The sequence below is a fragment of the Giraffa tippelskirchi genome, chromosome 2 (genome assembly GCF_054371585.1).
Source record: "Giraffa tippelskirchi isolate mGirTip1 chromosome 2, T2T-mGirTip1v1.2.pri, whole genome shotgun sequence".
NCBI lineage: Eukaryota > Metazoa > Chordata > Mammalia > Artiodactyla > Giraffidae > Giraffa > Giraffa tippelskirchi.
The window spans coordinates 94,714,169-94,741,933 of NC_137276.1; the positions used below are offsets into that span (position 1 = coordinate 94,714,169).

General features: G+C 49.3%; 1 protein-coding gene and 1 long non-coding RNA gene across 2 annotated transcripts in view; one reads left to right on the forward strand and one right to left on the reverse strand.

Moving 5' to 3' along the window:
• Positions 1-27,765, reverse strand: part of LOC145539833 (uncharacterized) — a 386,573-nt gene that overhangs the window by 254,095 nt on the left and 104,713 nt on the right. The window lies entirely within an intron of this gene.
• Positions 845-27,163, forward strand: RBP1 (retinol binding protein 1). The gene is given in 5 exon segments (XM_081574016.1): positions 845-893; positions 896-1,090; positions 1,581-1,759; positions 24,726-24,827; positions 26,921-27,163. Coding segments are annotated over 5 exon segments (579 nt in total). The 3' UTR covers positions 26,975-27,163.

Sequence of the window (27,765 nt, forward strand, 5' to 3'; positions counted from 1 at the left end):
CCCATCAGGGCCGGACAAGCTGGATAAACAATGGCATATCCTGCAAAAGAATGAGGTCTCCAGAAATAGAGTAAGTGAAAAAAAGCCAAGTGCACAACCCTGAGGAGTACTGCCCTGCCACCAAGTGAAAGGGGGGTGAGGATCAACGCGGTACTGATAATTGCTTATATTTGCATAATCCTGGTGGCTCAGCCAGAAAGAATCTGCCTGCCAACGCAGGAGATGCGGTTCAGTCCCTGGGTGGGGAAGATCCCCTGGAGATAGAAATGGCAACCCACTCCAGTATTCTTGCCTAGGAAATCCCATGGTCAGAGGAGCCTGGCAGGCTACAGTCCACGGGGTCGCAAAGAGTCTGACACGATTTAGCGACTAAACAAGCGGATTTCAAACGCCACTCAGCGTCAGAACCACCCAAAGGGCCTCTTTTAGCCGTGCTTAGTTCAAGCAACATCAACCTTGCTTTTATTGGGGCGGGGAGGGGGAGGTGAGAGTGCCTCATTTTTCTTTCCCGGAGTTGAACTGCCCAGCCTTCCGGATCCTGGACCCCCACAGGCTGAGCCACCCGCGGGAGTTTAAGACAAAAGCCTGTGAGAGGTACCGTTCCCTAGTTACTCCAGCCAGCCCCGAGACTGTTTCCCAATCCTCAAGTGGCCGCTGAATGTGAAAAGTTCAAGGCGTCTGAAGGAATCCCGCAGGAACCTAAGAGTTTGGAATCATTTAAGTACCCTTCACCCTCACCCCAAATCCCTTTTCCCTCTTAGGGAAGCGAACTGAAGGTCTGAGTAACCTGGCCCTCCGACCTCCCCGCCCCCGCCCCACTGAGAGGGGCGGAGCGACCGCTACGATGGATCCTCCCGCCGGCTTTGTGCGCGGTTGCAATCCAGCTGTCGCCGCCCCAAGAGCCCCCTGCCCCCGGAGGACGCACATTTCCGGGCCGCCCACCACCCAGATCGCACCGCCTGCCCAGATCTGCTCCCGCCCGTTCGGTCCCCGTCGGGCCCCAGTCGTCCCCCCGAAATGCCGGTCGACTTTACCGGGTACTGGAAGATGCTGGCCAACGAGAATTTCGAGGAGTACCTGCGTGCGCTGGGTAAGCGCTGCCCGCCGCGCTCTGCCCGGGCGCCCGGACAGACCTCTGCGGGTGGGATCCCCGCGCCCTCCCGAGCCGGCCGCCCATCTGCCTGCCTCCGTCAGGCCTTGCCGCCGCCCGGAGCACCCGGGCCGCGGACGGGGCGTCTCCAGGGGCCAGAGACCTGCGAATTGCCGAATGGGGGTTGTTAGGGTTCATGGTGGTCAATGTCTGATATTTGGCTCTCGACGTGGAGGATTTCATTAGAAAAGCTGGGCTTGGTTCGCTAGTTTTTGTTTTCAAAGGTTTAGCATAGGGCAGGAAACTTTGTTGTGGAAAAAAAGGAAAGTAAGAAAAGGACAGACCAGCTGCACGCAGAGGCCGTGTTAATCGAGCAAGGAACTCCAGTGGTTTTCTTGGGGTGGGGGGAGCAGGCTCGTAGGGCCCCACTACCTTGGCAGCAGTTCTCCAAATGTTTTCAGCCAACTCTCTACCCTGGCACTCCCTGCAGATGTCAATGTGGCCTTGCGCAAAATCGCCAACTTGCTGAAGCCAGACAAAGAGATCGTGCAGGAAGGCGACCACATGATCATCCGCACGCTGAGCACTTTTAGGAACTACATCATGGACTTCCAGGTTGGGAAGGAGTTTGAGGAGGATCTGACGGGCATAGACGACCGCAAGTGCATGGTGAGGCTTTGCGTTTGCCTGGGCATCTCCTTCCCAGGGTTCCTGACAAAGGTGGGGTTGGGTGATCCCAGAGGGGAGCAAGGGCCCTTGTGTTCTGAGGGGCCGGAGATGTTCCCACTCCCAGCCCCCAAGGCAGCACCTGACTCATCAAGTTCCCCTTACATCCTAACCGGACAGTAACAGGAAAGCTGTGGTTTGTTGAATCTCTACCATGTCCTGGCTTTGAGCCAATGCTTTCTTTCTGTGTTTGACTTCATCCAGTCTTCACCACCCTTGAGGGAGGTCTGAGGACGCCCATTTTACAGATGAGGAAACAATCTCAAAAAGATGTGCCTGGAGTAGCACAGCTAGGGCAGGTCTGGGCAGGAATTCATCAAATCTGTTGACTCTATCTGTACCGTAGGCTGGGGGAGGAAGGAGAGAAGGGAGGAAAGCAAGACCAAACATAAGCAACCTTTTTCAAGTGTAAACTTTCTACATGGCAGAGCATGAAGTCACTCTAGGCAGCAGGGAGCACTGTGATCTCTGCCTTCTGACCTGCCCCTCCTCATCCCCAAACTGGAGTTTGGCTCCCGGCCAGTGCCTTCCCTGTCTTCCACTGCTTCCAAGCAGCTAGCTGCCTTTGAACCCTGTAGCCAGCACCTACTCATTGGGTCAATGCCGCTGCAGTCCAGGCCAGAAGGAGCAGCAGTGGAGGCGGGGAGTAAGCCACCCGTCAACAAGGGTGGGAAGCTGGTGACCTGGAGACCCCAATTAGCGCCACCACGCTGCCTCCGGAAGGTCAGCCTTGGGCCTCCATCAACATTCTGGGGGTTGCTGGGAGGTCATGGTGCCATCTGCCTCGCTCTCAGAGTCATGGGTCCAGACCTAGGGGCCTGCCTTGCTTACTGATGAGATTCTCCTCATTCTTCTTCCCCCTCCCCTCCCACCCTTCACTGAGGGGCTACTCCATGCCCCGCACTGTGCCAGCTGTTTTACTCCACAGTGAAGGAGGGATTACTAACCCCATATTTCTCAATGACTGAGGCTCCCGGGCAAAGAGATTGAAGAGGTGGGACTTTGAGGCCCAGACTCCTGCTCTGGGCTAAGCTCCTCTGTAGATAGCCTTTGTGGAACCCGGTGCCTGGGCTTTGGTTGACTGTGGTTGAAGGAGTGCCAGTGTCTGGGGATAAGGAGCCCCAGGCCAGGATGACTCACCCTTCCTGACTTGTTGATTCATCCGAAGGGGCTCAGGAGTCAGTGATTACACTTGGAATAGTGGCGGAAGAGGGGGTGGCTGGCAAGGCGGATCCTCGGAGAGGCCACTGGTGGGAGAAAACACTGTGGTTGTAGTGAAATGTCAGGTCATGCTTCTAAAACGCCCAAGGCCTCTTAATCCTCAGAGAGGCTCACAGTGGGAAAGGCGACTTTCAGTCAGAGTCCGCCTTGATAAAGTGGGGGCCCTGCCTGTCGGACCACTGCCCAAGGTCTGGTCCCTGGCTCATTGCCTGGAACCCAATGTGAGAACAGTCCATGTCCCCAGCCTACTCTTGAGGTACTTACAAGGCACAGCAAGCATCTCTTTATTTTGGGTCACTGCCACTTCTGGAATGTGCTGCCTTATACTTGCTTGGCTAATTATCTTTGCTCTTTCATTCCCCACTCTCATCCGTTAATGCGTGAAGCATTTATTGATCACCTGGTAATACTAGTTAATACAAGCAGACCTCGGAGAGATTGCAGGTCCAGCCCCAGATCTCCACAATAAAACGAACATCGAAATAAAGTGAGTCATACAAAGTTTTCCTTTTCCCAGTGCATATAAAACTTTTGGCTATACTAGACTGTGGTTTATTAAATGTGCAATTATATTATGTGTAAACAACAGTGTATATACCTTAATGGAAATGCTCACCATCATCTGAGCCTTGGGCAAGTTGTAATCTTTTTGCAGTATAGTACTGTCAAAGATTACTGATCACAGATCGCCATAACAAATAGTAAAAAAGTGTGAAATACTGGGAGAATTACCAAAATGTGACACAGAGACCAGATGTGAGCAAATGCTGTTGGAAAAATGGCATCAATAGACTTGTTTGATGCAAATTTGCCACAAACCTTAAATCTAAAAAGCGCAGTTATCATCAGGGACTCCCCGAGTGGTCCAGTGGTTAAGACCCTGCACTTCCAATGCAGGGGGTGCAGTTTCAATCCTTCGTTGGGGAACTAAGATCCCACATGCCCAGCAGCATGGCCAAAAAAAAAAAACTCACAGTATTTTCGAAGTGCAATAAAACAAGGTATGCCTGTACTCATCAAGTGCAGAAGTACACTCCTTTTATTTTACTCCTGTTTTATTTTAACTCACTCAATTTTCACAACACTGATTTTAACCCCATTTTACAGACGAGAAAACCAAGGCAAGATTTCTTGTTGTATGACCTTGGTGGATTAAGTAAGTGGCAGATGGAGGGTTTGTATGTGGTCTAACCCAGTGGAACATGTCATAATCTCTGATGTCCAGGAACTCACAGTCTTTGTGGTGGAGACAGATGCACACAAAATCAGAACACAGTGTGATCAGTGGTGACAAAGGGAAGCACCAGAGAAGGGGATCCCAGAAGGAGTTCCAGAGCTGGTGACGTCATAACTTACTGGAACAGAAAATGGGTGGGTGGGTGGATGAGTGGGTGCGTAGGAGGGAGGGAGGGAGGGGTTTGGCCACCCTCTTTTCTTAGCTATTAGCTCAGCGGTAGGTGAACAGATCAGGGAGCCCAGCAGCTGGGCAAACTCAGTGACATTGGGTGAGGACTCATGGTCACATCTGCTGCCTCAGGATTCAGGGAGGACCCCTCCCGAGTAGACAGCAGGCACTCACCTTGCTGTTGCCTATGGAGAAGATGGACAGCCCTCTGCTCCAGCCTTCGTTTGGCCCCTGACTGCAGAGAAGTCCTTCTTCCCAGCTGTCCAGTTGGATTGGGTAGCCACAGGGAAGAGCATGGCTAGGGGAGGGTGCAGGATAATACAATGATAGCAACTGTCTAGCCTGGTGCTTGTGAATGGAGCGGAGCTGCCTGCAAGAGGCCACATGGCCCAGGCCAGGGCCCCCGGGGGTCCTGAGCAAGGTGGTTACCAAAGATAATGTCCCTTCTGCTCCCCGTGCTCTGCACTCAGCAGGAGGAGCTGTGGCTGGAGGAAGCCAGTTCTCAGCACCAGTTGGCCTCATTCTAACACGTTCTTCCCAGCACATTACAAGTAGCTCATTTCTCACCTGTTGTGTTCATTCCTCTCTTGGTCCTACAAGCATTTCGTTGGTGTTTATCTTTGCAGCCCTCGTGTTACTGACATGAATCACACAGGAGTCCTGCCCTCCTGGAGCTCAGTGTAATGGAGGCAACAGACCAAAGCAGCCGATCATACTGAGATAGTGTGCTGATGGTGAGGGACAGGCAGAGAAGGACCCCCAGGTCTGGGACATCAGGAGCTGTTCCAGCAGAAAGTGGAGTCTCAGCAGTAGCTTGAAGGATAGGCAGGAAGTGGACAGACAATAGAAAGGGGATGAGAACAAAGCCAAGGCCAAGAGAATAGCTGTTGCTGTTATCGTTGTTGTTCAGTCACTCGGTTGTGTCTGACTCTTTGCCACCCCATGAACTGCAGCCCACCAGGCTTCCCTGTCCTGCACTGTCTCCCAGAGCTTGCTCAAACTCATGTCCATTGAGTCGGTGATGCCATCCAACCATCTCACCCTCTGTCATCCCCTTCTCCTCCTGCTTTCAATCTTTCCCAGCATCAGGGTCTTTTCCAGTGAGTCAGTTTTTCACATCAGATGGCCAGAGTATTGGAGATTCAGCTTCAGCATCAGTCCTTCCAATGAATATTCAGGATTGATTTCTTTTAGGGTCAATCTTAAAAGGTTTGGTTTGATCTCCTTGCAGTCCAAGGGAATCTCAAGTGTCTTCTCTAACAGCACTTGGTACTTGCTATTTCAAACCTGTCTCACACCAGCCCTGGGCTCAGCCTGGGGACACAAAGACACCCAGGCCAGTGGAGGAGCCAGACACATCCTCAGGCCTTTACCACCTGGTGCAGTGGTGGAAGCACAGTGGGCTGGGAACACAGGGCTGGTAGGGCAAGGGGCAGGCAGTGGTCAAGGAGGGTTCCCTGGAGCTGTGGGGAGCCTTGAAGGACAAGTAAGAATTAGGGTGGAAGTGAAAAGCATTTCAGGCAAAGGGAACCACATGCACAGAGGCCTAGAGGTCAGAGAAGGCCTGGCTGGGAGGGGTTTTATCAGGGAAAGAGGTGCAGTCTGCAAAGACTTCATGTGGCCAGAGTGTAGGGTGCAGCTGGGGAAGAGGGTAGTGCTGGGGCCCCAGTAGGGGGCCTGGAGGTGACCAGAAGGGCGCCAGAGAACCTAGGAGAGGCGTGGTCAGGCTGCCATCCTCCCCAAAGGGCCCAGAGAGCTCTGCTCCTGCCTCTTTCCCTGGGAACCTTATCTGTCTTCTAGAACAGCAGCCAGAGGATGAACTCTGGCCTGCAGATGTGTTTTGTTTGGCTTGCACAATGTTTGACAAATTTCAGAGCCAATTGTCAGTGATTGCCAAAGATGGTTATGTCATAGAAAAAATCCATATCCCTGGCTGTTCATACCCCAACAGAATCAAGACTGCTGAAAAGGCTGGGTGCCCTTTTAGTCCTGTGCCATGTAGATCCCCGGGACATGGTCACAGTGGCTCCCATTTGATGGGGCCTCTTCCACTTTACCCCAGCCCTCGCCCATCCCATTACCTGAAGTCCAGGATCAAACAGCCGTATATCATTGTTTGCCTTGTGCGTTCCTTAGAGCAGTGGTTCCCAGAGCTGAGATGAGCAGCAGCAGCAGTGTGTGAGGACTTGTTAGAAAAACAGATTTTCTAGCCAGAAGATCAGGAATTTTGGGAGTGAGGCCAACAATCTGGGTTTCAATAAGCCAGCAGGTGGTTCTGGTGCAACTAAACCTTGAGAACCACCACTTTGGAGAAAAGAAACCTCTCTGTAACTGTGTCTCTAGAAAAAGTGGAAAACACTCAGTGATCTCTTTTAGGCCCAGTGTAGAGGGCCACATGCCGCCGGATGGCTTAGCCCATTCCTGGACCCCTCTGGACATGGCAGCCATGTCCAGAACCACCTGAAATGGCTCTGCGGTCTCTCCCCAGGCTGACGGGTGGAGGGACTCAGATCTATGGAGCCCAGGATCACTCAGCTCACATTTCCAGTCGGTTCTGTTCAGATCTTTATATGACCACAAGCAGTCAGGGCTGTCATCTTGGTGGAAATGTGTCAAGCCTGGGTCCAGCTTTTCTCCACCGCCTCCTGCATGCTTTTATCCATCAAAATGAAATTGCAGGCCCAGTTTGAAACCAATATTATTTATTGAATCTAGCAGATGGAGGCTTTGGCAGAGTGGGGGACCTGCCAAAAGGGAGGTGCTCCTTAACCTCAAATACTGTTCCCCCCACCAGGGCCAAGGAGCCCCTCAGCGCAAAAAATGATCTGACTCCTGATTCCAGCTCCCCTGGCATGAGCTGCTTTTGTGGGGAGAAGACGAGCCTCGGCCAGGGTCCGAGCCAGGAGCCTGGCTCTGCGTGCTGGAGGCAGAAGGGCCATTTGTCATCCCACCGTGGACCCCAGGTCAGGGTTTCCCCGAGGAGACAGCTTTGTTCACTCAGGAGCGGGCTCCTCCTCCCAGGCTGAGGCCTCGCCTCCAGCTCCAGCCTTGAACTCAGGATGACCCCTTCCACAGAGCCTACCTTCCGCTTCCAGCCTTCTGTTGCTGCTGTCTGTTTTTATTGTAAAAGGAAAAAATTCAAACAGCACAGGAGAAAGTGGACTGAAAAGGAAAGGCCCCTTCCTTACTCAGCCTTGTTCCCACTCCCCAGACGTAATCACTGGTGCTGTTTCTGGCTGGTCTGTTCCAAAAATCTTCCTCAAATATAGACACCAGCAGCTCTGTAGCTATTGAGTAGGTAATTGGTCAATTGTTGTTAGCAAACTAAGTCGTGACTCTTGCGACCCCATGAACTATAGTCCGCCAGGCTCCTCTGTCCATGGGATTTTCCAGGCAAGAATACTGGAATGGGTTTCCATTTCCTTCTCCAGGGGATCTTTCCGACCCAGGGATCAAACCCACATCTCCTGCATTAGCAGGCAGATTCTTTACCACTGAGCCACCCAGGAAGCCCCCCAAGTTTGGTCAATATTTCTACTGAAAGCCGGAAAAGACAGAGAAACAGAGAGAGAGAGAGAGGAGGGAGGGAGGGAAAGAAGGAAGGAGAAAAAGGAAGGAAGGAAGAAGGGAGGGAAGAAAGAAAGGATCTACTTCTTTGCACACTGGTTTCTCAATGATATTTCTTTTTCTGTATCAGCACTTACGTGTTTTATTTCCTTCTCTCCTTGACTTACTTTCATCCATCCTTTCATGCATCTAAGTACCTACCAAACCTCTGTTAACAGTTTGATTTAAACTCTTTTGCCAGCTTTCCGATCCTATTCTTGATTCATTAAAGAGATTTCTTTGATTCTTATTTTAAAAAAACAAGAACAACACGATGTCAATGGCAGAATTCACTCCCTGGGCTGCAGAGCTGAGAATGCCACTGGGTTTGAGAGCTTTCTGAGAGCCGCCCCTGCCCAGATCAGGGGCCCAGCATTTGGCTGGGTCCTTTCCAGGAAGGAAACACGGAGTGTCTTTCATGTCTTAGCTAAAGATCTTCGACCTTTGAAATGAGTGTCAGCAGCATGCTTTTGAGGATTACAAAAAGGAGAATTAAAGCAATCCAAATAAAATTCACAAAGTAGCTTTCAAGAATCACACTTGTTTGTTAGGTTTGGGGTTTTGTTAGGAACAAAGGGAAATAACATGTGCTAAATCCTTACCAAGTGCCATGCCTGCCCCTGATGATTTTAGCACTTTTTTCTCTTTTGGTCCCCACAACAAATGCTGTTTGGTAATGCAGCATAATGAAATGCTATTCATTATGCCCACTTTACAGATGGAAATCTGAGGCTCCCGGATGAGGAATCTTTTTTAGCCCAAAGTCACTCAGTCAGCTGGTGGCAGAGGAAGGATTCTAACTTGTCTGTTTATAACACTCTACATTACAAAATCTTTCATAGACCAGCACCTAAATTCCTTATTGTGACCCTCATCACAACCTGGATGAGAGTGGTGAGAAGGCTTGGGGGTATGGAGAAAGGAGTGCTGGTATTAGAGTCAGACATCTGGTTTTGAATCCTCCCCTCCTACTTAGTTAACAAAGTGACCTGAAATGACTGAACACACTGCCTCTGTTTTCACATCTGCTAAATGGGCATTGTGATTGCTGCTCCGCCTGGCTCACAGCACATTCTGAGGGCTAGGGCTATAGCACAGGAAATAGGGCCTTGTGAAGCCACTATACTATGTCCAACAAGCAGGGGGAAATCCCTCTGAGGCCCTAGACTACAGGCAGTGTTCTTGTGATGGCCACATGTTTACTGGAGGATTACAACTGTTTGTTTTTCTGATCGACATTGCTCTGCTACCCACCCAAAGAAGCACCTTCTTTTTGGTGGGAATGACCCCTACTTACCTGTGGGTTCTGGTGAAGCTGCAAATCCCAGTATGTCATCTCTCCTGGGTTGAGCACCTTAAACCAGGGCCATGACAGTGTCCTGTGGCCTGTCCCTTGATTGTGTGTGTGACTGGGCCAGTCGTATATTTCTTGCCACCTTCCATGGCTGCAGGAGAAATCGAACAGAAGGAAAAAATAAAATGAGGCCAGTAGATAAGCAGAAATAATCGAGAAAGAGAGCGGGAGAGAGAAGCCACAACACTGGAGGGCTGCTGGAGCTCCTGATACAACACCATTCCGAGACTTTTCACGTCCTTGAACCAGCTAGTAGGTTCCCTTTCTTTTTCCCCTCAAGCGTTTTGCAGTTTTCCTGTTGCTTGCATCTGAAAACATCTTGTGACATAGAGTCCTACAGATCATAGTTTAAGAACCACATAGGAGTTAGAGCAGTAGTTCTTAAACTTAAACTTGCCCCACATCCAGATTTTCTGATTCAGAAAGTCTGGAGTAGGAACCAAGAGCTTTTCTAACAAGTTCCTAACTGATGCGGATGCTGTGGGTTCAAAGACCATGCTTATGACAACTACTAAGAAAGAGAAATGAGGAAGTGGGCTGGCCCATGACCAGGTTCCGATGATGTTATTTTCATGGTTCAGTGTGCTGGAGTTAAGGGTGCCCATTTATAGGGACTGAATGAAAGTGGAGAGATGCACTGTAGTCCATGTGGATGCCTGGAGACACCAAACTTCCAGCAGCCCACGATGGTTTGTGACTCAGGGTCCGAGTAAGTGATACCAACGGTATGTGCAGCTGGACAAGTGCAGGATACAGCAGAGCAACTGGGAGTCTTGGCTTTGAGATGGACCTGGATTTGAATCCTGGGTCCACCCTCCAGCTGTGTTTCCTTTGGGAACATACTTTATCTCTCTGGACCTCAGTGTCCTCATTTGTAAACAGGAGCCAAAGATATCAGTAGTACACTGATAGGATTGTTGTGAAAACGATGTGGTGATGAATTATCTCAAATTTCTCCTGCTATGTAACAAACCACTCCAAAACTTAGTGCTCCGAGACTCCAAAGCAATAACAGTTCATTAGTTTCTTCATGAATCTGCAATTTGGGCAGGGCTCAAAAAGGGTGGCTCGTCCCTGCTGTGTGCCACATATGTGAGGCATTGGAAGGCCGTTTCCAGATGGCTCACTCAGACTCACTCTCTACTGGCTGCTTGAGCTTCTTCACAACATGGCAACTGGGTTCCCAGAAAAAGGGGGCCAAGAGAATAAAGGAGAAGTGTATGATGTTCTTATAATCTATTTAGCCTCTGAAGTAATGTAGAAAGAACTTTGCCATACTCTATTGGTTCAGGCAGTCCCAAAGACCCACCCATCTTCCCAAGGAAGGGAACATGGACTCCACATCTCAGTGCAGATGTGGCAAGGTTCTAAAAGAGCATGTCAGGTGGAAGATACTTTACAAAATTCGATGTGCTATATGCAAGCTAAGTGGTTACCACAGTGTTGGTGTATGGCGAGTACACAGTGGAAGTTGGCATATTATTCTCTGACTAAAGCTTGGAGGTCTGTCAGGGCTGGGCTTTTGTTTCTGACTAATCTCAAGCAGCAGCTGAGCCCACAGGGACTCTGAGGGGGTGGGAGAGGGTGTGTGGTGCCTGGAGATGGGTCTCTGCAGGCAGAGCGGGAGCTCCACCTCCCTGGGCCGCCCACCCAAGGCAGGCCCCGCATGAGAGGCTGGTGTGTGGGTTGAAGGGGAGAAGGATAGCCTCAGGGTGTTGGGAGTGGTCCAGGGCTTCACCTTCAGCCCTGTTGTACCCACCTCCAAAAGTCCCAGGTAAACAGGTCTAAACACTGTGTCTAAACACAGGTGAAACTGCTTCTGCATGTGCGCTCAGCGTGGGAGCCTCCTTTTTGCTGGTTTACCACCCCAGTCACTCAGGATTTCTAGGCCCTCACAGGTGAAGCCAGACCCCTATCTGCACAGGACCTGGAACTGGAAAACCCCCTCCAGGCACCCAGAGGCTGTAAACATGACTGCTATTAGAGTCCCCTTTCTCCATGGAAGTCTGCCCGGAAATCAGCATTGGCAGACATCGCACCTGGGCTCGGGGATTTATTCCTGTATGACTTGGAGTTGACTAGAAGCTCCTCTGACAGCAGAGACTGTGCCTGATTCACAAAAGCTTCCTCCCTGGGAAGCATTTTTGTAGCTGTCTGTGTTGTATAAATGGAGTTGTGCTAGAGCGTCACACACACACATTCACACACACCACCCCTTGTCCTCAAAGAGGAACCCCAAGTCACCTCATGCCACCTGAATTTCTACCATGAGAGCACATTTAATTTGGTTAAATATCTAAAGACTCTCTACTTGTTTCCTTTAGTGTGCAAATAGCTTAGATTCCTTCCTCCTCCCCTCCTTTCTTTCTTGACCTGAGGCTCCAAGGACAGCATAGGAATAGTCTGGGGAAAAACTGTATAAACAAGATGAGTGTGGAGAACATGAAGTCAGAGCTGGTAGGAGAACCCAGCCTGCAAAATCGGTCTTTGCCAACCTTCCAGTAGAACTGGCTCTGCACTCAGAAAATGAGTGGGGGGGAGAAAATCCCATTTGATAATGTGCAATGAGTCAGAAAAATCATCTTATTCTTTGACTCAGAGATCCCACTTATGGGATTACATTCCAGGAAAATCATTCAGAAGATAGGCTGTATCTATTAATATTTGTACAAAGGAATTTGTAGAAGCTGGGCAGTAATAATCCTCAGCAGCCCATAGAATCAGAGCCACCCTCTGAGGGCTATGTACAGCAGGCCCCGCCCTAGTGCCTGATGTATAATGTATTATATATTCAGTCCTCCAACAATCCTAGAGCCGAGAGGTACTCTCCCTTTTAACAGACAGGGACCCGTAGTCCTGCCAGGGTCACACTCCTGGTTAACCATAGTCCAGGGATTCAACTTCAGACCTCTGACTCCCAACTTTGTGTGGTTTACACTACAGGCTGCCTCCTGCTATTGTCCCTAAAAGCCTGGGACCGCAGGCATTTAGAGTGACTGTGGGCTTTTAATTCCATAGACCACTGTGTAGCCATGAAAGTGATTGCTGTGAAGATAAATGGAAAGTGTTTATGGACAACCCATCCACAAGTTCCATAGATTCTGCTTCTTAGTCTCTCTCTCCCCTTTCCCCATCTTCTGCGTATCTCTTGCCTGTAATAATAATAACAGTTAACATCTCTTACACTTAGTATGTGCCAGGCTCAGCACTTTCCATGGAGGATTTCATTTAATTACTCCAGTATCTTCACACTGATCTCCCTTCTGCCATCCTTCACATTCTGAAAAGGGAAACGGGGATTTCCCTGGCAGTCCAGTGATTAAGACTCCGCACTTCCAATGCAGGGTGAAAGGGTTCAATCCCTGGTCGAGAAACTAAGATCTCACATGCTGCATGGAATAGGCAAAAATTTTAAAAAAATAAAAAGAGAAATGGATCACGCTTCTACTCCCCAGTTCAAAATCCAAAGAGTCTCCCCAGGGCTGATGGGCAAAGTCCAGACAGCATTCAGGACCTCAGAACATGGCAGTGTTTGCCTATCCAGCCCCACACCCGCCTCACACCTTACACTTAGCCCCATCCCACCATTTGCAGGTGTCTCACACACCATCCTCTTTTGCACCTCTTTGCACTCTTCCTTGGGATAAGTCCCCTGCTTCCTCTCCCTGGGAGGATACTTCCTTATGGTCAGGACCAGTCCAGGTTTAACTGCTCCATAGACCTCATCCTGACTCCCCATCCCCCTTCCTCCTCCCCTTTGCCTCCTAGTTCCTCTCCGCAGGTGCTGCCCCAGGGCACCTGTGATGCTCAGTGCATTTGAGATGCTAAGCAGTGGGGCCCACAGCTTTGTATCTCCAGTGCTTGGCACAGTTAGCTCCAGTGTGTTTATGAAATGAACATAAAAATAGTGGAACCTCAAACAGTATAGGTGGTTGTCATTGACCACATCTATGAGATCTACTTGCCATTTAAAACTAGCTAATGTGTGTTGGCATTAAGGATTCTAAACACTTTCTATGCATTAATTCTTTGAATCCTCACAATTCTATGATAAAGATGCCAAAATTCTTCCTAGATTGAGGGAAATATTAATAAGAAATGAATAGACATCATTTGTCTGAGATCAGGGAGCTAGCTGGTGGAGCCGGGATTTAGATCCAGGCTGTCTGACTTCAGGTTGTTACCAGAGAAAGACAGAAGCATTGTTACGTTAAGGGGTCAGGGCTATGAATTAATTTCTCTGTGAGACTGTTGCAGTCTCAAATGCTGTGTCCCCCAGGGAAGCTGTGATGTCCTGGGATGGGATTGGTAGGGGAGATGAGAGGTTTGGCTTTCATCTCATTCTTCCTGGCAGTGGAGGCTGCCTTGCTGGCCAAGATCTGCAGCTTCCAGGCTGAGGTAGCTGTTCTTGGCACTCCTCTAAACTCTTGCATGTCCACAGTCCATTTCCCTTCAAGGCAGGGCCTGGCAGTCTGACTACATCATAATCGGTTCAGTTCATCTTTGGAGTCCCATCTCTGCCGCTTAACAAATTGGGTGTCATTTAGCAAGTTCCTTCACCTTCCTATGCCTTCACTTGTCTGTGAAATGGGAATAATTATCAAGTAAGGGATATCTGCTTCACAATGAGGATTAGATGCAGGAAAGCCTGCAGTCAACTGCTCCATCAGTAGGAGCTGTTATCAGTAACTCTCTCACTTTGTAAACTGTGTCCTCCAAGAGACAGATTCTGCAGAATCTGCAGAAGAGCTAGCAGGTTACATGTGCAGAGGCTGGGCTGCAGGGGCACCTGCCTCTTTACACCCACTGAGCACAGGGGCATTGAGGGCAAGGCTGAGAGCCAAAAAGAGTCCAGCTCTAAAACAGGTCCTTCCAAACCCTTGTTTCATTTCCTCCTGATGGCTCCGTTCTGTGGCAGGACTCATTCACTCCATTTTGCAGATGAAGAGCTCAAAAGGTAAATAGCTGGGGTCACCCAGCTAGAAAGGGGTGGAGATGGATTGGAGTCCAGACCAGCCTCTGTCCAAGGCTGTCATTGGGTCCCTCCCCAATGCCCAGGTAGGTCAGGCAAGTTGCTGTCTGATGGCCAGACCAGGCTCACAGTCTGCTGGGTTCAATGGCAATGGCATCCATGGCAGCAAGATGTTCCTATGGAGCAATGGGCAGGCTGTGGGTTCAGAGTCAGGGAAACTGTAACTCCTGCTCATTCCAGCTGTGTGGCCCTGGGCATGGCCCTAAGCACTCCAGGCCTCAGAAACTCAAAGCCCATGTCATTCCAATGGCTAACCTGTTTCTATGAGGCTACTCTATGGAAGAACAAACAGCCACATTGCCTAGGATGAAAAAGTGAAAGTGTTAGTGACTCAATCGTATCTAACTCATGTGACACCGTGAACTGTAGTCTGCCAGGCTCCTCTGTCCATGGAATTCCCCAGGCAAGAATACTGGAGTGGGTAGACATTCCTTTCTCTAGGAGATCTTCCTGACCCAGGAATCAAACTTGGGTCTTCCGCATTGCAGGCAGATTCTTTACCATATGAGCCACCAGGGAAGCCCCTTGCCTACGACAGGCTTGTCTGTAAAAAAAAAAGGGGGGGGGGGTGTTCATTGCCTGAAAATTTACAAGAGTACCCCTAGAATGTTTTCTGCCAATTTATTTATTCTGTTGAGTCAACAAACAATGCTGTGCATTTTCTCTGCTTTAGATGCTAAGGTTGGGGGGGTGGGGAGCTGGTATCCTGCAGTGGATAAAAGTATCATAGACTCAAAGGAATTCTTTGTCAAGACATCCTGACCTGCTTGCCCTTCCCTCATTACTGAGCTACCATCTCTTATCTTCCGGGAATTGTTTGCTTCTGTTTGCTTTGAAAAATAAACAAAAAAATAGAGGCCAGAAGTTCCCATGGAAGAGACGAGGCCTCCCCCAAGTAGGCTCTGCCCTTCTGAGCCCCTCTGAGCACCTTCTGGCAGGACAGCCCCTCCTTTATCCCACCCCCACTGCAGGTGGACTTGGGAATAGACCAATTCCTTGTACCTGCCCAAGTAGTAGAGCCAACTCTGCCTGCCAGATAGGCAAATATTTACATTTTCCATTGTACCAGGTTTGGCGGATTGGAGCCACAAAGTTGTGACGTGAGAAAAAAGAGATGCTGGTATATTCTAGGGTTGGAGGTACAGAGGTAGTCTCCCTGAGGGGTATCTTTCCAAAATGGTCCAGCCAGGCAAAGCCCATTTGGAAGCCTCACTCATGCAGCCCCTGAGCTCCCTGCATCTGTACAGGCTATTCCCTTAGCCTGAAATTCCCTCGTTCCTCTTTTCCAATTTCTGTTTCTTAACCTAACTCTTGATGTTTTTTAGTGTCGATTCCAGCTTCACCTCCTCCAGGAAGCCTTCCCTGATGGACCTCTGTCTCCACTTCAGAGTCTGATGAGGTGCCCTCCCACTTCCACAGTTACCATCACCTGCCTCTACCAGCACTTGCCGTTCTGCAGGAATTCTCTGTCTTCAATAGTCTGTGAGCTCTTTACAGCAGAATCTTCACCTTCCCTGCTTCTGTTTCTAGCATGTGAGGCTGGTGTGCAACCTATCTTTGCTGAATGTTGTTCACTTACACAGAAAAGTGACAGCTGTTAGTGACTCAGTCGTGTCCAACTCTTTGCAACCCCATAGACTGTAACCCGCCAGGCTCCTCTGTCCATGGGATTCTCCAGGCAAGAACACTGGAGTGGATAGCCATTCTCTTCTCTAGGGGATCTTCCCAACCCAGGAATCGAACCCTGGTCTCCCGCATTGCAGGCAGATTCTTTATTGTCTGAGCCACCAGGGAAGCCCTCAATTACACAGAGCTGTGATGCAAAACCTTATTGTTCATTCAAGGGTCAGCTCATATCAGGGAAATGCAGAGCCCAGTAGCCCCAAGAGCATAGGCTTTGAGGTCAAACCTCATCTCCCCACTTCATGACTGGGGAACCTTTTTTCAAAAGTTATCTATTTATTTTTGGCTTCATTAGGCCCTCTAGTGGCAGCGAATGGGCTCTTTAGTTGTAGTGTGCTGACTTAGTTGCTCCAGGGCATGTGAGGTCTTAGTTACCTGACCAGAGATCAAACCCAGGTCCCCTGTATTGGAAGATGGACTCTTAACCACCAGACCACCAGGGAAGTCCCAATGGCTGAGTGACCGTAAAGCTTCAGTCTCCACATGTGTACACTGGGGAGAAGCATCACTGCCCCAGGAGGTTTAGGGAATCAAACTGATATGTTAGTCACCAAGTCATGGCTGACTCTTCGCAATCCTATGGACTGCAGCACACCAGGCTTCCCTGTCTCTCACCATCTCCCAAAGTTTGCCCAAGGTCATGTCCATTGAGTCAGTGATGCCATCCAACCATCTCATCCTCTGTCGCCGTCTTCTCCTTCTGTCCTCAATCTTTCCCAGCATCAGGGTCTTTTCCAGTGAGTCAGTTGTTCACATCATGTGGCCAAACTGTTGATACCCTTTAATACCCTACCCAGCATGCAGTGAATATTCAGTACCTAATTTGGGGGTGATGATGATGATGGCAATAATGACAATATGCTGTTACTTCCATCAGGAAGTACCCAGCAAACAGCACACAGGTGGCATTGATGCTAGTTGGTATGTCTGCCCTCCCTCCAGGCTGAGCTGCTTCATGGCAGAGCTTGGGTCCAGTCCAGTCTTCCAGCCATCCTCAGCACTGAGCCCCTGGAATGACTGAGCCCAGTTCCATAGGAACCCCATGACTTTCTCCAGCCTTACTCCCTCTTCCCCAGAACCTTGGCCTGACGGGACCTTGAGCTCTCTGATGGTTTGTTGTTTTAAAATTAATCCGAGGTACTTTCTGGAATTTTTGAGGACTTTTTAAAATGACTTGTCAAGATTTAACATTTTATTGTTTTGTTTGTCCTAAGATTCACGTTGTTATCATTTGCTCTTGGCTTCTTCGTGGTATTGGAATCACATTTGTCCATGCCCATGAAGGCCTACTGTGGCTTTATGGGTCTGTAGCTGTTGCTTCTAACAGCTTTTATGTATCTAATTACTTGTTCGTGTTTAAGGTCTTATTAATCTAGTTTTAACCTGCTTTTAGAATGAATCAGCTTTTCCCCTGAATGTGCTAATTTCAGGTCATTGCCAGCCCCCTGGTAATGGATCAGAAGATCACCCAGCCTGGCCTCCTGGGCAGGGTAGCTCGTGGAGTCAGCCAGAAAGAAATGGGTTCAAGTGATGGCTCAACCCCTAACCCTGAGATGGCTTGGGCGGGTTACTTAACAAGCCTAATTTTGGTCAGATGTAAAGCTTGAGCTGTAAAGCTCCCAGCACCGTACCCAACACTTGGCAGGTTCTCATTTGCCTTCCCTGTCCTTCCCATCCTCCCACTTCCATATTTAACAATACTAGAGTCTAAAAACCTCCTCCTTGTCCCATAAACCCTCAAAAGGTGAAGCACCAAACTCCAGGAGGAATGGCCAATTTGTATCTTTTATCCATTCACATCACATATAGGAAGTGTCTAGTCACTGTCTGGATTTTCAGTTTTCCCCTTAAATTTAAAGAGCATAGGCTTTGGAGGGCTCTGGCCTTTGCGGGCAGAACCAATCATGGACAAGACCTCCGCTCTTAGGACTTGGCTGTGGAACCACAGAGGCAATCAGGTCCAGCCCTAGGCCTCCAAGCAGAGGCCTCCCAGAGCTGGGAGGGCGAGTGCAGAAGGACCACTGATCCATCATCCCCCTGTTTGTGGGAGTGGATGTTTGGAGCGCTAAGGATCATTACAAATTCTCGGCAGCTAAGTTGAATTTCACTGTCTGTGGTTCATGCCAGGTCACTGGATCCATTTAGTGGGAATGGTCTGTCACTCCCAGTACAGGTCACTCAGACGGAGTGAGGGGCCTCAAGGTGTGCTTGGAACCAGCTTCCTCAGGCAGCTTGCGGGAGCTGAGTTTTCTATGTCACCTCCATGCCAGCTCGGGTTTCTAAATGGCCAGGGGAACTGGATAATGACTTTTGAAGTGGCAGTCCCCTGTCAGAGGACTGACTGTCTTCGTTCATCTTTTGGTGCTTGTGTTTCCGGGAAAGCTGCTGACAAGGCCAAAGTGTTGGGGGTTATTAGTTTTTAATAGAAAAGTTGGACCGGCTTTGCTTTATAACTAGCCGCCTTGGGCTGTAGCTCATTTGCAGACTTCAGATAGTCTGTGAGAATTACTCTCAGGAGGGGAGCTGAAGGTGGCCATACGTTCCCCTTGTCCTTGACTTGTCTGGGCTTCAGTTCCAAGGTGGGGCCGCAGAGCCCATGGTGCGGGGGTGGGGGGAACACCACACTGTCTGTCTCCATGATCTGTACCATACCCACCTCAGCTCCCATTGGTACCTGCCTTCCTGTGCCTCTTAAAAAGCACCAGGAACATCCTCTTGCCTAAAAGTGCCCCACTAGACCCTGATTACAGGATTAAGCCACGGTGAGTGTCCAAGCTGGGAAATTGAATTGAATGACCTCTTAAAGACCCTTTCAGATCTGCATTCACAGTGCAAGCTGAGCCTCATTCCAGACTTTGCCTGATGTGCCAAAGGTGGCTGCTCACCGCAGAGGGAGGTCACAGAAGAAGTCCTTGAGTTCTGGGAAAGGTTGTTATCATAAGCTATGTTTTGTGTCATAAGAAAACAAGCGACCATTGTTTGTTACCCACCCATTTCCCAACATTCTTTCCTTCTGTCCTCTCATGCGTTTGTAGATGATCACCCTCCTCCCTGACTCCCCACCCCTTTTCTGTTCTTAGGACAAATCTGTTCCTCTGGGAAATGGCTGGTTTATTCCCACAGGATACAAAGCTTAAAAAAGAAAAATCCATGTCCACCACGTGTGAACAGGGAACAGCAAAGTGGGAGAGCTCAATCGCATTTTCAGAGCCACTGCAGCTGTCAGTGGGGAGTCTCCAAATAGGTCTTCTACTTAAACAAAGACTAATTAAATTTTAGGGGAAGCAGACATCACAGGGCTCCTGGGCACCCGAGTCAGCAGGCAGCCCTGCGGGGTCTCCTCTTGGATCCAAGTCTTCTGGAAGGGAAGGCGCTTTTGAAACATTTAGCCATGGTAACTAGCTTGTCCATCACTTCTCTAATCTCCAACTTTAAAAAGAAAGGCTTAAAAAAAAAAAAGAAACAAATGCTTTAGTTATTGTTCAACTTTGACAAGCAAATCCCACCCTTATCTAAGTTCTGGATGTCATGATCACCATTACCTAGGGCCCCATACAAAGGCCCTATGCATTTTCTGTATATTTTCTCTCATCCTCAGCATAAACTGGTAAAGTGGGTCTTGCCGTTATCCAAAGCCACATAACAAACCACCCCAAAATGTAATATGTTAAAACCACCACCATTTACTTTCATGGTTCTGTGCGATTGGATATTCACAGTTTCATGTGACTGCATTCAGCTGAAGGCTTGATTGAGGAGCCTCAGTTCTCCTACGGTGATCACTTTTTCTCATCCTCTGGAGCTTATCATGCAGTCTTTCACTCCAATAGAAGAGCCTCAGTTCAGTTCAGTTCAGTTCAGTTCAGTCACTCAGTAGTGTCCGACTCTTTGCAACCCCACGGACTGCAGCACGCCAGGCCTCCCCGTCCATTACCAACTCCCAGAGTTTACTCAAACTCATGTCCATTGAGTTGGTGATGCCATCCAATCATCTCACCCTCTGTCGTTGTCCCCTTCTCCTCCCGCCTTCAGTCTTTCCCAGCATCAGGGTCTTTTCCAATGAGTCAGTTCTTTGCATCAGGTGGCCAGAGTATTGGAGTTTCAGCTTCAGCATCAGTCCTTCCAATGAATATTCAGGACTGATTTCCTTTAGGGTGGACTGGTTGGATCTCCTTGAAGTCTAAGGGACTCTCAAGAGTCTTCTCCAACACCACAGTTCAAAAGCATCAGTTCTTCGGCACTCAGCTTTCTTTATAGTCCAACTCTCACATCCATACATGACTCTGGAAAAACCATAGCCTTGACTAGAGGGACCTTTGTTGGCAAAGTGATGCCTCTGCTTTTTAATATGCTGTGTAGGTTGGTCATAACTTTTCTTCCAAGGAGCAAGCGTCTTTTAATTTCATAGCTGCAGTGACCATCTGCAGTGATTTTGGAGCACAAGAAAATAAAGTCTATCACTGTTTCCACTGTTTCCCCATCTGTTTGCCATGAAGTGATGGGACCAGATGCCATGGAGAATAGCCTGCACTTCTTAAAGCACAGCAGCTCCATCCCAAGGGGGAGGATCCTGAGATGATGAGCCCCCAGTGAGCCCTCAGGGCTTCTGAAAGCACTGTTTGCATTGTGATTCCTGCTGTCCCATTGGCCAAAGCACCTCACACCACCAGGGCCAGAATCACTGTGGGAGGGGGCTTCCCAAGGGTGTGAACATCATATGACCCACTGGGGATCCTGATGGAACAGTCTGCCACAGAGGGTACTGTGAATCCCCCTTTTGTAGATGAGGGCCCTGAAGCTCAGAGAGGTTCCTCCTGTTGCCCAAGGTCATTCCCCACAGCTTGGGACAGAGGGTCCAGGTCTGCTGACTCCAGGGAACCTGTTCTTTGCTAACAACACTGGATCAACCTGATACAGCATGGGAGGGAGACAGATACCAGGAGCTGAGCTTCCCAGCCTCTTTAACCCAGAGGACAGCCCAGCAGGCTCCCTGGCCCCTTGGTGAGTGTTCCACCAGCAGACCAGAGCCATGGGGCTATGTGAGGGCAAAGGCAGCATCAGGAGGCATTGAAGACACGCTCCCAGGCCACAGTCCCAGTTATAGTCCAGCACTATGACCCTGTCTACCTCGCCCTCCTTCAGCACTGGTTTGCTTGTCCTTAATGACTGTTTGGAATGCCTTCCCACTTTAGAAAGCTAGTCATATTTCCTTGAGAATGAGGGCCCTCCTGGGCACTGCAGCCTCTGTGCTTCCCCTGATGCCAGCGCCTACGACACTGAGCTATAACCACCTCGTGCGTCACTGTCCCACCTTCTCTGTGGTGGTCTCTTAAGGGCATGGGTCTTCAGGACCCAACTCTGGCTCCCAGCACCCACACCCAGCAATGGTTGGGCTGAACTGAAGAGTGTTCCTTCTGGGGGCTGCTCAGAGTCTTAGCATAATACCCATGTTTTCTCTGCAGCCCCTCAAAATTTACCAGACATCTGCTGGGTGCCCTGCCTGGGCTGGGAAACAAGAGTGTACTGAGTCATGTAAGGCCCATGTTCCAGCCCAGGTTCTTTTCCTCATTAGCTGGGTGACACTGAGAAAGTCACCTAACCTGTCTGAGCTCAGCCTCTCCTGTATCTTCAATACAGACGAGAACAAGTCTCTTTTCTGTCTAACTCACCCAAGGTCAAGAGTCAACAGGAATTCTAGGCTGAGAAAGTACCTCCTGTGGAAACTGACATAGCATTTGTGTGTTTGGGAGCCTTCTCTTTGAGGGTCTGATTGGTAGGACTCTAAAAAGAGTTCTCTCCACTCCAAGAGCCTTCCACTCCCTGAATCCCTAGATCGATCATGAAGCCTGAAATTGTACCATCCATCATTCTTTTGATAAGGTATTTTTATTATCTATATCCAAATGGTCCCTGTTAAAAGATGCCAAATGATCTGGAAAGGGTAACGTGTTAGCATCGGAGCAAAGCCTGCTTTACCATTAATGAACATCTCTTTCATGCTTGTTCTCTGACATTGATATTGGAAGGGAAGCAGGTGTGAGCCTTCTGGAGATCAAGGTGGTGATATTTATCAAAAGCCTTAAAAGTAGGCCCACTCTTTCATGCAAGTCTTTTTGCCTCAGAATTTTTTCTAACAAAACATTGTGTTGAAAACTGTATACATGGATGTCTTATTTATAGTAGCACAGAATTATAAATAACCTAAATGTCCAAGAATAGGCAATGGGCTAAATAATGGTGTACATGTACAAGGAAATACTGCCAGGACTGCCTTCCATGGGCCTGTTATCAGGGCAGCTCCACAGGCTCCTGTTCCCAGAAGGTCCCCTCCCTCGGTTTAATGCTCTGCTGTCACTGTCTTAAAATTCTTGCGTGCTTGCTAAGTCACTTCAGTCGTGTCTGACTCTTTGCAACCCCAGGACTGTAGCCTGCCAGGCTCCTCTGTCTATGGGATTCTGCAGGCAAGAATACTGGAGTGGGTTGCCATGCCTTCCTCCAGGGGATCTTCCCCACCCAGGGATCTTACATTTCCTGCGTTGGCAGGCGGGTTCTTTACCATCCTTAATCATTTTTAAAAAAGGAGTCTTCATTTTCATTTTTTGCTGGCTGGGCCTTGCAAATTATGTATCCATTTCCTAAATATTATGTAACAATTAAAATAATGCTTATGGAGAATATTTGTCAAAGTGGAAAATTGCTTCTATTAAATGAAGAAACTAGGGTACAAAACCATAAATGATGCAATCCTAAACTGGCGTATCTTATGTCTCCTGCATTGGCAGGCAGGTTCTTTACTACTTGAGAAGCCCACTTTTTTTTTAAAACAAAAACATTATACATAGAGATCCTGGCAGGTTACAGTCCATGGGGTTGCAAAGAGTGGGACACAACTGAGCAACTAACACTTTCAACTTTCATACATAGAGAAAAAAAGACTGGACAGAAATGCACCAAAATGTTAGAGTAATTATCTCTGAAGAAGCAAGATTACAATAGTCTTTTTATTACTGTGATCTTTTTTGAGCATTTCTTGCATTTTCTAGGATGGAGGGTATGAATATGCTCCTTGGCGCTAATGTTTCCAGTAGAGACAGAAGTGTATCTCTTGTAACTGAGCATCATGGTTCTTTCTTGGCCTCTGGGTGCGTCTGGAGCCCTCTGTATGCAGGGGAGACTTCTGAATAAACATGAAGAGCAGCTCAGTTGAAGAGGAGGCCAAGTGTTCTTAGGAGCTCCTTGAAGTTGATCTCAGTCCCGCCTGATGTCAGTCCCCACTTCCCTTCACAGGCTGGTTGTGCACAAGGTGCTCAGCGAACGGTCATCCTGTCTGTGGCTTGAGATCATTGGTAGCCTTTACCCTACACCCACCTTCTCAGACGTTCACTTCATTCTGCTCTGACTTGGGAGGTGGGACCTTCCCTCCGGCTTGGGGCTGGACACGTGCCCAAAGTGATCTCCAGACCAGGGAGAGAAGCCGCTCCCACCCCAAGTCCTCCCACGCCCCTCCCGCTCTGGGCTCCTGGAGCAGAGGACAGCTTGATTGCTGGGCGGAGCTGGGGGCACAGCGGCTCCACCTGCCCCCTTGTGCCCGCCTCTCACGGCAGGCTTCATCCCAACAGTAGAGGGCGGTAGAAATCAGCAAACCCAGGCTGGAGACTGGGGGTGGGGTAGGAAGGGGGAGGTGGTCCTCCAGAAGGGGGCGCCCCCCTCACTCCACACCCACTTCCCAGATTCCTCCTGCTCTCCTAAATCCTTTTCAGGCAATTGCTAACCGTCTTCTCAGCTGAGCAGGGCAGGAACACAAGAATCCTAGAAGCTTACCTCTGTGAAGCCAAGGCCTCTTGAGTTCATGGCCTCCGACCACCTCATATGACAAATGAGGACACTGTGGCTCAGAGGAGTGATGATCTTACTCAGAGCCACACAGTGAAGGGACGCATGCGGTTCTAACCTCTCCAGGGGGCAGGGAAGAGCTCAATGGACCGGAGGTGGGTAGCTGCAGATACAGGCGACGTCTACTGCACACAGGTCCCAGTGTGTGCTCCTGGGCTGTCTCCCGTCTAAATGCCAGCACATCCAGCTCTGTATTTCTGGGTAGGTCCATGTGCAGAGACGGGCCTCCTCCTGCTGTCTGTCTGGCCGTCAGCACGCCCAGTACCTGTGGTGGCACACGAGGCTCAGGGAAGATGTGAGAGTTCAAAGGTGGGGTAGGGGGTAAGGGTGGCGGCCCGACCAGAAGGGCAGGCAGGTTGCTTCCTCCTCTTTCGCCACCGCGGTCCCCTGGAACCCGAAACCGGACCCGGAGCCTGTCTTGAGGAGCTTCCTGAGCATGCTCCACCTCTGTGCCCACCCCAGCCCCATTCTCAGCCTTTGCGCTGTCAGCCCCACCCCAGCGACTTTTTCTCTCCTAACCATCCATTTACATTTATGAAGGTTTTTGTAAATTTTAAAACTGATTTGCATGTGATGGGCAAGGAGGACGAGGCTGTAGATTTTGCTAATGAAACTGACTTGAGCCCACCCTGGATTCTCAAGTTGGGGCTGCCCCTACTCCAATGCCCAGGGGATGCTGGCTCCAGAATGACAACCATGTTTTTTGGCTCGGCAGACCACAGTGAGCTGGGATGGGGACAAGCTCGAGTGTGTGCAGAAGGGCGAGAAGGAGGGACGTGGCTGGACCCAGTGGATTGAGGGTGACGAGCTGCACCTGGTAGGTTCTGGAGGTCGGGAAGGTGGGTGGGTAAGCCAAGCTGGACCCCACAGATCCTGGTCATGTTGGGGCCTGGGTGGACTCTGGAAGAATGCTCCATGTCTGGGCCTTGGCTTTGCTCTGAAACTTCTCTTCCAAGGCCTTGGAGAAGATGCTTGAGTGATTTTAAGAACAGAGCAATGTGTTTTCAAGGTCTGGGCGCGACTTCTCTAAGCTTCTCAAGACATGATCTTATTACCCCAAAACTGGGTTCACCTCTCGGTGGGTATCAAGCCCAAAGATACAACCAAGCCACAGACTGGGAGGAGGAAGGATTTATTACTTGCAGCAAGTAAGAAGAACACTGGGCATTTTTCTGAAAGCCATGTCTTCCCAAACAGCAAAATTGGGGAAGTTTTAAGCTAAGGGCTCATGCGTATTCATGAATAGACTTGAGCAGAGGAGATTTCAGCATTGAGATGGGGCAAAGGTCGACAGAGTCCAAGCTTTAATTGATTGAAGTCACAAGGGTCAGAAAATCTCCATCCTTCACCTGAGTGGGGGCCTTAGTTCCTTCAGAACCCAGAGATTGTCATGTGTATCCCTTGAGGAGGAACTCAGCCTCTGTTTTATCACAGTTCCTTAACTGCTTTCCCTTGATTCCTGCATTTCTTCACTTCCCTTAAGATCATTACTTACTGAGACCTGTTCGAGGGTGGGCATTATATCACGAAGTGGCTTCAGTCAAAAATGGTTTCTTTTATGTCCAAGGACCCCCTACCCTATCTGCTCACAATCTCAACAGTCTAGGTCAGGAGAGGAGAAGTCTTTCTTGGCTCAGGTGTGGGCCCCCCCTCACCCTGTCCTCCAGCCTGGGACCACTGGTTAAAGCCGTGTCTATGCTATCATTATCGGGAAAAAGCACATCCACATCCAGAGTAGGGGCTTTAGCCCCCTGGGGATCTAAAGTACCACCTGCCCTCTGAGCAGAGACCTCACATCACTCCTGCTCCCTTGGAACTCTGTGTTCTGAGAAAGGAGCCACGTACAGGTGACCAGGGTTCTATTCTGACTCACCAGGTACTTTGGGGAGGCGCTTTCTTTCCCTCAACCTCATCTGGAAAACACCATCCTACCACAAAGGGCTTCTGCCGAGATCAGGGTCTGTAGGAGCTTCAGGACATGTGTGCACTAAGAAGAGGCACAAGGACATCATATTCAGAGGCAGCTTACAGCCTGGGCTGCAATGCCTGACCATGAACCAGTCTCCTTCCTGAGCCTCCATTTCTCCAGCTGCAGAGCAATGAGGGTGGGTTATGTGATCTTCATCAGCCCTTTCAGCTCAAAATTTCCGTGACTTTTTGCCAGAGGTTACAAAGTAGGGGCCTCTTTTATTTGGCCATCCATGGGCTTCACACTTTTTCAGCTAACAACTTAAAAATTAGGAGATGTTACATAAATATTCAAATTTCCAGCCTCCTACCAAAATAAAACCTGGAAGGTGTAGAAACACTGTGCTGTCGTTCTTGTGACATTCAGCAGGGGCTGCCTTGCTGCATTTTAGTACTACCTGGAAGCTTTTAATATAGAAATTCCAGGACTCCACCCACTGAAATGCTGATATAACTAGTCTAGCCTGGGACCCAGGCATTTTTCAAACTCCCTGGGTAACTCCAATGTGCAGCTGGAGCTTGGAACCACCAAGCCAGTTTGCAACCCTGGTCTCAGTGACCTGTTTAGCCCTTTGGAGGTTGAGCCTTGCTTCTGGCCCTGATTTCTTGCAAATCTGTGCACAGTCTCTGACCTGGGCTCAAGCCTGGTGTTCTTATACCCTTTTGGCTCCTTGAGGGTAGTAGGAGGAAGGAGGCATCTGAGGTTCCTGTTGGTCAGCTCTGAGCTACATCTGTCTCCAGCCAGCTCTATCTAGAGGGCATAGCCAAGACTGATGTCCCCTGAACCAGTTTATCTGACTCTCCAAGGAACTGTCTCATTCAGACCAACTCTTGACGGAAGATAGCAGTCACGGAGTATTTTCAGAGTTCCTTCCCCTGGACATGCTGAGCCCCAAGTGTGACCTAGCTTTGGACAATAACAAGAATCTGTTTTTGTTTCAGGAGATGAGAGTGGAGGGTGTGGTCTGCAAGCAAGTATTCAAAAAGGTGAACTGAAGCTTGAGCAGATCTTGGTCTCTAGGATTAAGTGACATGACAGGGGCACCGGGGTCCCCCCCACTTTCTGCACAGCATGGGGCAGAGATGCCTGGCTACCCCCGCCTCTGTTAGCAGAGTCTGTCTCTTGGTGTTGTCTCTTTTCCTTTTCTTCAAATGAAGCCATCCCAATAAAAGTGGTTTCTGCTTGAGATGTCTGTTTTGGGGGAGCTTCAAAACCCCACTGTGCTCACATTTTCTCTGAAGGCTTCTGAAGCTGGCTTCTCTTAATGCCAGCCCAGAGCAGAAGTGAAAAATTCAGCCACATGCCTGCAGGTTTAGTCCTGAGGTTAACCTATGTGGTCTCTCCCTAGGGCATAGGCTTGGGCTCAAGATGTGTCGCCTGACATTCAATTGTCTGTGTGTCAAGTACCTACCGTGTCACATGTCCAGTGTGGGCCAAGGTGTAGTGAGTGCCACAGAAGAAGGCCAGGATGCCCTCTGCCTGGGAACTTATAGCCTTGTGAATGAGAACCAGCCAACAGTGACTTCGTGACTGCACTTACAAGTGTACAGGAGACACTCCAAAAATTATTTGTAAATGAAATGGAGCTGGATAGGATTTTCAGCTCAAAGCAAGAATGAGGTAAACCTTAATGAAAGGCAGTTACCAATTGGATTTGATTTCAGAGGTGTCAGAAACACACTCCTCACCACCCCAAAACCATCCCCACCTCATCTATGGGCTGATGCAAAGCCATCTTCTTCACTGTTACAGATGAGGCAAAGCTTGCTGATCCCTCTGGAAGACA